Raw genomic sequence first — 15,533 nt, 5'->3', positions numbered from 1 at the left:
CCCCCCCCCCCCCTGAAGGCGTTACGTATTTTTTGAACGGCCCCTTTTTAAAAAAGTTAAAGCTTCTTTCGTTCGCGAGTCGCGATACTGACAGAACAGCGCATGATTTTGTTGGAATTATGATCTCTGCAAAACCAGAAGTCTTTAGGATTTTTGTATTGAAAGGTGAATTGAAAGGAATCTTTACATCTTGATAAAAAATATATCAGAGGTTTTATTATACAAAAAAAGAAAAGTCAATTTTCCCTATTAGTTGAAAAAACAGCATGTCAAAACAAATTTTTCAGCTTTTTTTCAAAAGAAAAATTGAATTAACTTTTGGCACCCTGTCTAGAAAGTTTTCTAATGCCAAAAATAATCTTCAAACCAAATCTCATACTTTTGTAAAAGTTGCAGCAAAGTTTGCAATATCTTCAGTGTACCATTTGGATTGCTACATGCTTTTGGATGGCGATAACATGTGGCCGACTGTTAAACACTGTTACAAATGCTATATCATCATTAACACTATAGTCACCTAATGACTACTTATCTCTGTACTGGTTTTACCTCGGATTTTACTCTCGAGCCACATCGAGGACCTTATGTCAAATTGCGATTAATATCGATAAAATAATATCCTAACGCTTATCACGAATAAATCGACGATCTCCTCCTAAAAGGGTATTTCGTTTTTTTTTTTTTTGGGTGAACTATGGTGATTTGAGTGATGCACTTGGAATATTAAATCTGATTCTTGTTTGACTTATAAACGCCATTTATTTGACAACATGCGATTGATCGTTGCAGATTATCTTTCCCGTCCGGCCACTCATCCTTCTCATTCTACGCTATGGTTTATCTTGTGGTAAGTTTTTTTTTTGTACACCTTGTAAATATTGTACTCATCACCTGTTTGCGAACACTGACTAACTACATATGATGATATGACGCTAAGACTGAACTGACAAATATTAATATAATAAGAATTTAATTTAATCTCCACATTGCAAAAATGCTCGAAGAAATCCGCGAATTATTTCCATATGAAGAAAACGCGAAAAAGTCCGCGATGATTAGTTCATTGACTCGAGGATTTCCCCGAGGAACTTACAAGTCCTCGCGCATGCATTTCCGACTGTTTTTTCCGTTCGAAAATAACTCGACGATTTTTTCCAAAGAGCTCTTCTCAGTTTTCATATTTAAACAAATTAATAACGTTTTCCTGATTGGCGACGTTTCTTACGGGTGATAGTTTCTTTTGCATCCTTTGATTCTCAGTCAGAAGAAGGTTTAATAGTCAGATTTGCATACTTATTCGCAATAAGACTAGAAGAACCTTGGAAGAAGTGCGCAATGAATTTAGAACTATATTTCTCGAGTATTCACCAGCAGCTGTTCACTTCTTAGAAGTGAAATGTAAAAAAGAAACTATAGAGATAACAAATATTTTATTTTTAGATTTGATCTACATATTCATTTTTTGACAAAATTACAAGGTTTTCAAAATATGAAACAAGAAATAAGTAAAAGGTTTTCACCATGAAAATGGAATTTTCAGCAATTTTCACATTCATTTTCGTAATCAGCGTGATAAAATATAGAAGTATACGGAGTTTTACATTAATCTGGAATATGCGCTTTTTGGAAGTTTATCCCCGGCTAGGGATTGTCCATATATTACGTAAGACGTTTTTCTGTTGTTTGAATAAAGACGAAAATAATATTTTTATCAAGTTGAAAAGGACACAGCGATATAAACAAAAGAAAAATGTCTTACGTAATATATGGACGATCCCCTATGGCCATACTTGTATATTTTAAGAATGTTTATGCTTTTTTCATTCGCCTTGAAGCAACGAAATCATGTTAACCAGACGAGGCGAGGGTACTTTTTGGGGACTTATTTTTTGAGATACCACCGCACCCCCTATTTTGTCAATTTAATTTTATATCCATGTGTTTTTAGCTTTGCGTTTATAAATATACGTAGAAAAACTTCCGAGCAAACAAAACTTATATTATCTGTTTTTTATGGAGTTTTTAAAAACGTTTAAAAAAAAGTCAAGCCAAACTATAAAACCCCATTAAAATGTTTACAACTACGACATCCATTAATTTTCCATCATTTTGCTTTTGGAAGCCCTCTTAAATTTTAAGATGATTATCATCTTTTTTTTATTTGCATGATTGTAATCTGGCAGCGTGGTGCTAGACTAGATAGCAGCATATGGTTCTGCAAATTTTTCTTGTACATATTTTATTGGCTGACTGTAAACGTGCGGAGAATAAGATTCAAATTACGCGAAGAGATTCCATTGAACTATCTTTTGGCCTCATTAACTCATTTTTTCTTTAAATTGGCATAACGTACCCTATGGTTCTAGGATCACGACATGATGTTTCATAAAATGCTACGGACTTTAATAAATTCGAGCATAAATTAGTTGTAATTTTTCTTTTTTTTTTTAGCTGTACCTGGAATTAAGGTTCACGTGGAAAGGTAGTAAATTATTGAAGAACGTCCTTCAATTTATCTGTTTATTATTGGCTTGGTTTACGGCGTTAACGAGGGTTTCAAACTACAAACACCACTGGAGTGATGTTCTAGCTGGTTCCGTTCTTGGAAGTGTCGTCGCAGTTATCGTGGTAAGAAACCTCATAATGCATTTTTTGCCTAAAGCAGAAAGCATTTCATCAAATGCTTTTACATACCAAACAAGACATTAAAATCTTTTACTATTGTTTAATAATAGTATATGTTTTTGGATTTATTTACAATCCTGCTGAACATATGCATTTAATAAACTATCATGAAAACTCATGTGGTATACCTACGCGCGAAACTACTTTGACTCTATTTTCTTTATTTTTTATATTTAAAATATGTTTTGAAAGTATTGCAAGTAGCTATATTTGGTCAATTTTTGAACTCGCGAAAAACTGCTAGGCATTTATAACTGCTATATAAAATTACGGTGCGTCATTACATTTTTCTAGAAAAATGCCCTATAAGGAAATTAGCAGGTCTGCCATAGGCTAATGTACTTTAAAAAATTCACAAATTGAGCTAAAAAGTGACTTAAAGTGACTAATTTTGAACAAAAAAGTGATTAAAAGTGACTAATGTTCACACGTAAGATGCTTGTTATGTCCATAGGAACACGTATTAACTCCAAAATTTCGATTTAATTACACCTATATTTGATGGGCTTGCTTTGACAAGCTTAGATGAAATTCTAGTTCTGAATTTGGGGATGAATACTAAGGTAACAATTTTCATGAATAAATTTTAGAAGACAAACAAACTGTAATTCATTTTATTAGAAGCTGAACAAACTTTTTATACAGCTACTACCATATTTATATTCAAAAATACTTCACGATTGGAATAAGAAAACCGGAAAATTTTCTTTTCTTTTTTGAGATAAAATCTAAAGTATCTTTTTTTCTTTTCTCTGCAGTCTTCTGGGTTTTATTAATTTCTTCTCGTTTTTCTTTCAGATCTTCCCACAATTTTCTTATTGCTTTTTGATATTTTTCCGGGAAAAGAAGCCAGAAAAATAATATAAGGTATTCTTAGAAAAACACAACCTAACTTTTGTTTTAAAGGATAAAGAATTTGGTCAATACATTTTCTAAGCTTATATTTTAAAGTCATGGTATTTTAAACCCAGAAGAACTATGGAGCAGTTCCCAATGCATTGTTAAAATTGGCGGAAATATATTTTTCATCTGCTTATTAGAAAGTGAAGTCAAATCGTAAATTTAAATAATAGTAGTACAAATACATATTTATTTTTACTTTTCATAGATTTTTGTAACTCCTATTTATTATTAAGTTCACAATTTTAATAGATAATGAGCAAGACAATACTGACGGTTTCTTAAAAATGTGACTAAATAGTGACTTGCGAAAAAATAAAGTGACTAAAAGTGACTCTGTGGAAGCCCTGGAAATTAGAGAACCAAATTTGAATTTCAATATGAGTTTTATGCGCGCTGGACATACAATTGTTTAAGACCCTCGTTCAATTGCCGAAGTTGGTTCGGTTATACTCGGTTGAGAGATGTCGCGATCTTACTAGATGGATAAGTATTTATCAGCTTATAATATGGTTATTAGTCCAGGCATCTGGTAGTTTTGTTCCAGAAAAAATCCTACTTGCAATGTTTTTAATGAGAAAGTTTCGTTAAGGAGTCCTTTTTGAGATATCAAAAATGCTAGAACAGATTAATTGCCGAACCGGGGGTTTTTTTTTTGTTGAAAACAGTTCAAAAAGTTACTTTTGCATGGACGGATAATTCCCATTGTATTTTAGAGCAAACCGTTGTGTATCTTTGCAAATAATTACTGCACGGAAAAGTATTCCACAGGTGAGTGAAGCTAGACTCAATTTTCTGTAATTAAAAAAAAAAGAACAATATCCTACCTATGATAGGTCATGAGTTATGGCCCCTCAAAGTTGGCCATTTTTGCCTGTTTTTACGGGCAAAGAAGTGGACTTTAGTTTTTTCTAACTAAAACCTGTAGAGGTCAGTTTACGTTGATTGTGCCAGAGGATGAAATAGAGCCTACAAAAATCTGCGTGTATCTAAAAAAAAGTCTTTTAGACCTATTATTTTGGGAATTGTAAGGTTTCAAAAATTTTATTTTATTTTTTTGCATTTTTGACAAAAATCGCAGAAGTTGTGTTTTTGGAAACTGCCTTATTTCCTGTGAATCCCACCACAATGTTCCTAGAGAATAAATTAAAGTGGAGCCAATTTGGCGTAAGATAAAAAAAAGTCTCCTAGCCTAAATAGGCTACGAGATATGACCTTAGAAAGTGCACTCTTCATGCATAGAGGCACCTGAGCATACCGTAAAGGAGAACTACGGTTCTATTTCGACATTTTTCTCACAAATAAGTGTATATGATTCATTCGTCATGTATAACACGTCTTTTGACATTGATAAATAAATAATTTTTTATAAAAAAGCTTGCCATAACTACTTATGTTTACTTTTTGGCCATTTATTAGAATTTTTGTGGCAAAAAAGTCATCGTAATTGATTAAAAATGTGAAATATGTTTTTTATCCATAAGCAAATATTTGTATTAATAGTTGTTTATAACAAAATATTGATATAACCACTGTTGAATACTTTTTGAATACTTTCGTGGCAAAAAAGTACTTATAATTTTTTTTAAATGTGATATATATTTTTTATCTATAAACAAATCGTTTTTGAATAATTGTTTATAACAATTTTGTCTAATAAATACATTCTCTGCATTCAATTTTATAATTACCTCCAAGACACTTGTATTTCTCAGTGATTTCCGTAAATTGTACATAATATGCTGTGTCCATTTTTCGCATTAAGAATAAGTAACTAATTGATAAGTTGAAAGTAATTGCATATCAAACGTAATTCAAAATTAAGAAAAAATTAATGAATGAAAAAAGTAATTACATAAACTGGTTGTATCTAAAAGTTCTTTAAATGAATTCATAAAATAGTTCAATTTATCAAAATTAAGTAATTAAGAAATAAATAGTTAATAAATAATTGGATGAAAACATTATTTATTATTGATTTTGGTAATGGAATGAATAATTGTCTTCATTCATCTGCTTGAAATTGTTTTCCCTTTCTTTTTACATGTTTGTACAAGTTAACCATTATAAATTTCCAAACTTGGTAAAGTTTTCTTGAGTGACTGTATTTTTATGACCTGCGAAGATGGCGAGAAAATTCCACGGGTAGAAGTAAAAAATATATATCACATTTTTAATTAATTATAAAGCTTTCGTGCTACAAAAGTATTCAAAAGTGATTGTGACAAGAGTTTATAATAAATAATTATTAAAAAAGTATATGCTTATTATTCAAAAAATGATTAATTTATCGATAAAAATATATATCACATCATTAATAAATGATAAGTACTTTTTTGCCACAAAAGTAGTCAAAACGTACTCAACAGTGGTTACAAAAATATTTTCTTGTAAACAATTATTAATAAAAATATGTGCTTATGGATAAAAAACATATTACACATTTTTAATCAATTACGATGACTTTTTTGCAAACAAAAATGCTAAAAAATGGCCAAAAAGTGAACATAAGTAGTGATATAAGAAGTTCTACTTTATGGTATGCTCAGGTGCCTCTATGCATGAAGAGTGCACTTTCCAAGGTCATATCTCGTAGCTTATTTGGGCTAGGACACTTTTTTTATCTAATGCCAAATTGGGTCCACTTTCATTTATTCTCTAGAAACTTTGTGGTGGGATCCACAGGAAATAAGGTATTTTCCAAAAACGCAACTTCTTCGATTTTTGTCAAAAATGCAAAAATTGAAATTTTTGAAACCTTACAATTCCGTAATAATAGGCCTAAAAGACTTTTTTTAGATATACGCAGATTTGTGTAGACTCTATTTCATCCTCTGGCACAATCAACGTAAACTGACCTCTACAGGTTTTATTTGGAAAAAACTAAAGTCCACTTCTTTGCCCGTAAAAACAGGCAAAAATGGCCAAATTTGAAGAGTCATAACTCATGACCTATCATAGGTAGGATATTGTTCTTTTTTTTTGTAATTACAGAAAATTGAGTCTTGTTTCATTCACCTGTGGAACACTTTTCCGTGCAGTAATTATTTGCAAAGATACACAACGGTTTGTTCTAAACTACAATGGGAATTATCCGTCCACGCAAAAGTAACTTTTTGAACTGTTTTCAACAAAAAAAAAACCGTTTTGGCAATTAATCGGTTCTAGCATTTTTGATATTTCAAAAAGGACCCCTTAACGAAACTTTCTCATTGAAAACATTGCAAGTAGGATTTTTTCTGGAATTTCACACTTTTTTCGACGTAATTCTTGGACTATATGTACTAGAGTGTGAAGAGCCCAGTCACATGGTATTATTGAAGGCGACTCTATAGAGTATCGACCACCCCCGCCCCCTGTCTCTTTCTCTTTCTCTTTCTCTTTGGAATTGAATTCAGCGCCCGAGAAAATCATAATTTTTTCTAGTTTTTTTTTTAACTAGTATTAAAATTTTAGCCTGAATATTACTTTTTCCCAGTTATTTAAATTTGGTTAAACAATTTTAATTGGTTTAAACAATTAATTATATCATAATTGCCAATTAATGGTATTTTATGAATGCTTTGGCTATTTTCTAGCTATTTATTGTTAAAAAGTTAGCTAATATGTTATAAATAAAATACCCTTAATTCGCAATTTTCTGTGGAAATAAAATTGTCCATAAGAAGAAAAATGGTTTGAACATTTAAAAAGTTATTAATAAATACGTAAATTATTGTATTGTATTTTTTATGAGGATCTATAAAAAAATAAGCTGGTTTGAGTGCGCCTACGACGCGCGACTGTTCATTCTCGCGCTTCGTGCTCGATAATACATTTATCTCGCGCTCCGCGCTCGGTCTTTGCATTACCCTCCACATTTGTGCACAGACCACAATGCGGAATTTTCTAGATTGTATGTTAAAAACTATTTTATCAAATTCCTATTACAATTTCTTTTTGTGTGTAAATTTCAACGAGGAATTCAATGGTGACCTTAATTTTGACCTTGAAGTTGACTTTCATGGCTTTTTGAAGGTCAACTTTTTTAAAAAATGGAAACCCCCTTTTTTACATCTGTAGTCGATAGAGCAGAAAATTCTACGTTCAGGTACGTACCCAAGTCATAGGTCAATTGTAACGTTCAAGGTCAGTTCGAGGTTATTTGAAATTAACAAAGTTTTCCAAGAGGTCAGTGTAATTCCTGAAGTAAATTTCATCGATAAATTCATTGGTGAGCTCTGTATTGATCTAGATTACAGCGTTTTGAATATTGTAAAATCATAAGGAAATTTTTCATTAAAAGTTCCAGGTGTTTTGGTGAGAGTTCTGTTTTTCCCCGAAGAGTTATACAGTCCTATACCGTTTTTCAATACGAATATTACGAATCGAAACTAAATTTACGTATTACGAGTACATACTTACTATCTTTCGCTAAAAGATTATTATGGCGCAAGCTAAACTTTCGGAACGAGAGAGGGTATCTGTATTAATGATGCGTGGTTGGGGAGATCGAGTTCGATCTTATGATCAAGTTCGTTTGCTTTTTAATCGCACTTTTTGCAATGGAGAAGGGTCAAATCCTGTCTCAAGATCAAAAATTAAAAGAACTGTAAGGCGCTTTATAAATCATGGATCTCTCAAGGACCTTCAGAGAACTGGTCGGTCAACATCTGCAGGATCTGAGGAGATGCAGATGAACATAGCCGAAGCATTTGTTGAAAACCCACACCTTAGTTTACGTCGCGCTAGTGATAAGCGTGACGTTGCTCCTAAGACAGTGCGAAATATTTTAAAAAGCATTAATTTCCATCCTTACAATGTTCATCTGGTACAAGAGCTCAATGAAGACGATCCTGATCGTCGGGTTGAATTTTCTGAAATTATGATGGACAGAATTGATAGATATCCTCTTTTCTTGTACAATGCAGTATTTTCAGATGAATCTACTTTCACTTTAAAAGGTGAAGTTAACAGGCAAAAGTGCAGATATTGGTCCGACACAAATCCTGATTGGATGTTGGAGAGTCACACACAATATCCACAAAAGATTAATGTTTGGGCCGGTATCTTGAATGATACATTGATAGGCCCTTTCTTCATCGATGGTAATCTCAATGCCCGTGCAAATAAAGAGCTTCTCAGAAACCAAATTGTACCAAGAATAAGGGAGATTACAGACGATAATTTTCAAAATATTTGGTTCCAGCAGGACGGAGCAGCGGCTCATTACGGTAGGGAGGTTCGAGCATATTTGGATACTCAGTTCCCTCAAAAGTGGATTGGAAGAAGGGGTGAAATCAAGTGGCCTGCTAGATCTCCTGATCTGACGCCTCTCGACTATTTTCTTTGGGCTTATTTAAAGAGCAAAGTATACTCAACGCAACCGCAAAGCTTAGACGAATTGCAGAATCGGATTCTGCAACAGGCTACTTTGATTGATAGGGAGATGATTCGTAATGCTGTAACTCAGTTTTACAATCGCATAGCTTTTTGTCAAGAAGCTCAAGGTTTTCAGTTGGAACATCTTCACTGAAGCGTGAGAGGCAAGGGGACTCACGATAATCAAGCACCCCGAAACGTGAGAGGCAAGGCGACTCACACTAATCAAGCACCTCGAAATGTGAGAGGCAAGGGGACTCATGCTAATGAAGATAGTATCAGTATTCTCTCAACAATATGCTGCCTGATGGTCAGCAGCTTTGACTTGTTAAGTGTGTGATAACGGGTCCGGAGTTCGCGCGCGAACTTTCGAACCTTGGCGGTAAAATTCCTACCAGAGTCAATCACACACTGAATGCGGGACGCGTACTGTTTTGCCCAGCCTATCTTTATGGCAAGTTGATGCATTCGTCTTTTGGTCTTATGATCAAACGTTGGTTTTGTTTTACGTTTCGCATCGGCCAAAGCTCTCGCTGCATTATACACACAATAATTGATAGCCCAGAGGTTGGATTCTCCGGAAAAATGTCCACGAAGCTCGTCATCCATTTCAGCCAGATCTTGAGGCTTGAGAGAAACCTTGGTGTTGATGTTTCTCCGGTTCATAAAGCATTGCTCTTCCTCTATTGGATGTCTGCCCGCGGTTGGTCTTAGCGTCGCCTCTCTTTCTCTTTTGCCGGCTTGTTTTAGCTGTGGTAGAGTAGGCGTTCCGCTTACATAACCCCTTTTTCGGAGTAGCTCAGCATGGTTTCGCAGACGTTGCTGCGAAAAGTGCGATAGCTCCGGGTGTTTCTCGCACCACAGAGCAAGTCGTGATTTAGTCGCTCCGTCCACCCAAAGGTCGCGAGATCTCGCCGTTCCATCGTATTGAATCCATTTTCATTGGCTCCCCCAGCTCTAGATTGGTCAGCATTGTTGGCTGACCCATTGTCGGGAGCCTTGCGCGTTCTGTTGTTCTCAACCGCACTTACTACAACTATGTTTGGTGTTGTCATTGTTGTTCCCACGAGAAGCTAGGGAAAGGGGTTCCTCCATCCTTGTAGAGCCCCGCATGCAAGGATAAGGCTGCGTACTCTGAGAAGTCGCCCGGTATCCCAGAGTCACCGTTCTAGACACCTCACCCAGGTGCCATTCTGCTTTCGGCACGGTTTTCACACCTCCGCTTGGGGGTTAATTCCTTCGGGATCACCCCTGGACAATTGCCCGCGACTGCTTATTTATTTTTATAACCATATTCAGCAGAAACCTTTGGCACAGGGACCCTCTATCCGCAACCCGAGGACGCGTTCGGTGGCTTTGTCATGGGCCCTTCGGTTTGATTCTAGAGGAATTAAAACCGAACCAAATGGCTCTCCAGCGGGGAATCGAACCCCGGTCTCCCGTGTGACAGGCGGGGATACATACCACTATACTACATATACATTAAATTCTATCAAATACTGTAATTCAAACCCCTCATAAACTACAATTATGAAGCAATGATGAACCTTTTTTTTTAATTTGACATTAAAGAAGGTTCTCAAAGCACCTACGGCCTTGACGATTACATTCTCATTGCCATAATCGCGCTTCGCGCTCTACTGTTCGATTATACATGTACTAATTTTTTTAAATGTTGGCTTATCGGAAAATACTGCTAAAATAGTTTTAAAATATATATGGTATTTAATGAAAATTTTTGGATCTATGAAAAAAATAATTTTTTCTATTTTTTGACGATTTTCAAATTTTTGAAAAGTATATAACTTTTCTAATTTTCGTAAAAATTAAAAATTTTATTTGGATAATTTGCAAGTCTTTTACACATCAATAAGAAACTTTGACGAAAATTTATAAAATTTCAACAACCAAAATTTCAAAATTTTGAAAATGCTCTCAATTTTTTAATTTTTGTTCGAAATATCTGATTAATGAACATAGCATTTATTTTGGGGACCTTCAGAAGCGCACCGAATGCGGACTCGATTGGACAAATTCTTCAAAAGTTAGCGTGGCTACAACGTTCAGGTAACCATACATACAGACATACAGACAGACACCGACAAAATTTTATGATTTTCGGATTCTGTCCGCACCGAAACGTAAAGACCTGTTAAAAACCAGAGATTGAAAAATTAGACGATTACATTACACTAACGTTTTTAATTTACATCCAAATTAAGAATGTCATTTGGATAATTTGCAAGTATTTTTGTCAAGTATCGGAGACATTGACCACATTTTCTGAAACTTGAAAAAAAATTGTCTAAAATGTTGAAAAGGCTCTAATTTTTAAAATTGTGTGCTAATCGAAAAATTCTGCTAAAATAGTTTGAAATGTATTTGGTATCTACTGAAAATTTTGAATAAAATTTTTGGATTTATTAAAAAAATAATTTCTTCTATTTTTTGAAAATTTTCGTAAATTTCCAACCAAAGAGATTAAATTTCTACCAAATATACAGACATATAGACAGACGTACAAACTGACGTACAGACAGACAGCGACAAAATGTTATGATTTTTGGATTCTGTGCGCGCCGAAACGTAAAGTTCCGTTAAAAACCAGAGATCAAAAATTTGGACGATTACATTACACTAACCTTTATTATTTTCATCCAAATTAAAAATGTCATTTGGATAATTTGCAAGTAATTTTGTGAAGTATCGGAGACATTGACAACATTTTCTGAAACTTGAAAAAAATTGTCTAAAATGTTGAAAAACCTCTAATTTTTTAAATTATGGGCTAATCGAAAAATTCGGGTAGAATAGTTTTGAAATATATTTAATATCTGGTGGAAATTTTTGGATCTATAAAAAAATAATTTTTTCTATTTTTTGAAAATCTTCAAATTTTTAAAAGTATATAACTTTTCTAATTTTCATAAAAATAAAAAATTTTATTTAGATAATTTGCAAGTCTTTTACCCATCTATAAGAAACTTTGACAAAAATTTATAAAATTTGAAAAAAAAAATTTGAAATTTTGAAAATGCTCTCAATTTTTTAATTTTGGTCCGAAATATCTGATTAAAAAACTTAGCCTTTATTTTGGGGACCTTCAGAAGTGTATCAAATGCGGACTCGATTGGATGAATCCTTCAAAAGTTAGCTCGGCTACAACATTCAGGTAATCATACATACAGACATACAAACATATAGACATACAGACAGACACCGATGAAAATTTATGGTTTTCGGATTCTGTGAGTGCCGAAACGTAAAGATCCGTTAAAAGCCAGAGATTGAAAATTCGGACGATTACATTACATTCTCAGGAATGAGAATGTAAAAAGTAATAATTAAGATCAATATTTCAAAGAATTGCACTTGCATGGGGTAGTTTTTGGGCACCATGAAGGGGACTCAGAAGGTTTGAAATTAAAAGATAATGATGGATTCGCATGCCTTGAAGAGTTTTCACGATATCATGAAAGCATAGCAGCCTATACTTTATTATACGTGCTCATAGCGCCTCTATTGAAACTTCGCGTTTCGATACCTGTAGAGCAGGTTGAAACACGGTCTTTGCACCCCTAGGGCAGTGGTCGGCAAACTTTTTGCTTAATTTTCATTTATGGTCAGGCTCCATCCGACTTAATTTTTTCTACTACTTTTCGGTCTATTCATGTACCTTAGCCTTCAGGGCTTACTCCAGAAAGGGTCTTTTGTCCACAGGCATGTCAAAGTAAGGAAATGTTAAAACTTTTAATTTTTCAACTAGCGATTTGAAAATAGCATTATCACCAACTACGAATTTTTCCGATTACAATGATATATTACCTGCCTAGAAAAGTTAAAAATTTGAAGGAGTTTAATATCAAAAAACATCAGCTTTACAGTCAACTTAATACTAAATACTTCTCAAATTTTCAACCTGTATAGACAAATTACATGTGTTTGGAAACGGAACAATACGTAGATTCCAAATATATTACTTTTAAGTCACTGATTGCAAAATTACGAATTTTTCAATCTTACATTTTTTTGCCATTTTCTAACAAAGGATCTCTGAGGAAAGGGGTGGTCTGGCCAAGCTCGCAGGTACTGCCCTGAAAGTAGGTCGTAGAGCAGCCAGGGTAGGGTACCCCGGTTCATTTTGACTAATCAACAATTTTTTATATATCAACAAAAAAAACTTTTTATAAATAATTACACATCGTCACCACTTTTCCAAGCACAGACTCTATTTTCTTAGCAACATAAACTAAAACTACATTTTAAATTACTCTTTGTAATGATACTTTACTAATAGATAAGACTATAGTTAATTATTTAAACATTTTTTGTTCACTGACTCTTTATACCTGTATTGCCCTGGTGGACATTTTTTTACAAAAATGCACAAAAAATTAAAACCATTTTTACAGGAATTCACAGATAAATACAGTAAATTACAATAAAAATTATAGGAAAGCACAATTGTTTTCTATTATTAGGACTAATTTTGTACTTTTTTTTATATTTGACTGTATATTGTATTTTATTGTATTTTCTATCAGAATTTACAAAAAAGTACAACTGAAAGAATATACACGAATTTACAGAAATCCTAGGTCGAAAAAGAAAAACTTTTTGACTGCAACTAAAAATTGAATAATTAAGAATGATTTGATCACGGTTCCTAAAATTTATAGATTCTAGAAGACACAAATGTTGTCATTTGAAGTTGCAAAAACTGATCTTCAAATTAAAACACTCAAAGTGTAATCATTTTTAATCTTAAACTTTTAAAATTAAAGCTCTAGATTTGTTATTCAAATGTTCGAAGATTTACGTGTATAAAATATAAAGTTCTAGCACTTTGTGGTGGAAAATGTCGTATTTTCGGTCAAAAATGCAATTCGTCGAAAGATAGTCTTTTTTGTTGAAAATTGAACTGTTTTGTTAAAAATACGTCTTTTTACAAAAATAATTTATGATTTTAAATGATTTCCTGAAGTCTCTATTTATTAATTATTGAAGAGTTATTATAGAAAACCACTATAAATATTAGTTGTTTTAATACTAAATGAATTTTACATTGACTATGTTATAAGCAGATGTAATTATAACTTAACTGTAATAATAAGAGATTAAAATATTTTTTTGTAATCATTCTTTAATAACTAAAAATTTTAGTTAATGCTAATACCGAAAAAATTAAAAATTATGTCTAAGAATTGTTTATTAATTAGAATACCAAAAAAGTTGACCAAAGATATGTTTTTCAAAACTAACAACTGTCATGTTAACCACATTATTAACTATTAAACTATATGTGTAAATATATTGTCTGAATAATTAACTAAAGAGGGACATCATCGTGTGCCGGAATGTCTTAAACAATTGTAATCTAACTTAATTAATTTTTACTCGGCACCACACAGTAAAAAAAGGATCAATTTTGTTGCAGAGCATTTTGCTGCAACGATCATTTGACTCTCGAGATCATAATGATCTGTCCATTCAGGACAAATTGATCGTATTTTTTGGTTCATTTGTTAGGCTAAACAAAATGGCCGCCAGTTCTTGGCGCTGGTGTGATAACGACATAACTTAAAAATTGTATCTACTGCACGTAAGTGACAACTACACTTAACAGGTGATATTTTCTAATATCAGATTTCATTATTTTTTCAACTTTTTAATTGCACTAAACGATCAGAAACCATAAAAAGCTTGCATATGAGCTAAAGTACTCTAAGAACGTCATCCATCTTGGTTTGGCTTTATACATGATCCCGAATTCGATCATTATGATCTTAAAAGTCGATCATTCACTCTGGCCGATCCAAATACTCTTGAATTCGGTATAATTTTTGTTGCATATAAAAATGACATTGATTTCGGTACTGTGCATACATTTTTATAAATGAGTTGAAACAGATCAGAACTTTAAAGAATGACAGCACTGTATGGTTTAGTGCTTTTATTTATTGAATTTAGAAGAAACCTTTAAAAACGAAACTCCAAAAGATATGTTTTCAAAAATCAGTGTGATCGGCTCATTACAATTATAGAACAAAGTAATAAAATGAGGGAAAAGAGAGAGACAGTAGAGTTAATCGTTGTTACCGTTCTCTTTATAGACTATAATGTAGATAACGCCTTATATAAATAAATATATGATGATGAAGTGAAGTTAGGTGATGGTTGAAGTGAAAATACCTAACATGTTGTTACAGAATATTTTAAAATTTAACAAATCTGCGAAACGTTATTTGAAATGTATTCTAATGGTAGGGGCATTTTTAACTCTAGGGTGCACAGGTAGATAGGCAAAAAGGTAGGGTCTACACTCTACAGCAGGGCTCACCAAAAGGCAGCCATTGGCTGCATTGGCTGCCAGTGGCAGTCAAAAGACTAGGTCAAACTGGCCCTAACAAATCTTGTCGTTCGACTGGTTTCTAGCCCTTCACGGTCATTATACCTCCCGCCGCGCCGGGCTTGAAAGACATTGCCCTTTCCAAAAATGAAATACAATTAGAAAAAAATATATCAGCGTTTGATTTAATAATATAAAAATAAATATAAACTTCTTATTGAATAATATTTATATATTT

General features: G+C 33.1%; 1 protein-coding gene across 1 annotated transcript in view; it reads left to right on the top strand.

Moving 5' to 3' along the window:
• Positions 1–15,533, top strand: part of LOC117171295 (putative phosphatidate phosphatase) — a 144,111-nt gene that overhangs the window by 114,462 nt on the left and 14,116 nt on the right. Inside the window, exons 5-6 of the mRNA XM_033358454.1 lie at positions 790–847; positions 2,452–2,628. Of these exons, the coding sequence (XP_033214345.1) occupies positions 790–847; positions 2,452–2,628 (235 nt within the window). The remainder of the gene's footprint in view (positions 1–789; positions 848–2,451; positions 2,629–15,533) is intronic.

Source organism: Belonocnema kinseyi, chromosome 4 (assembly GCF_010883055.1).
Source record: "Belonocnema kinseyi isolate 2016_QV_RU_SX_M_011 chromosome 4, B_treatae_v1, whole genome shotgun sequence".
Classification (NCBI taxonomy): Eukaryota; Metazoa; Arthropoda; class Insecta; order Hymenoptera; family Cynipidae; genus Belonocnema; species Belonocnema kinseyi.
Note: the sequence above shows the minus strand (reverse complement) of the source record. Positions and strands in the feature narration are given on the sequence as shown.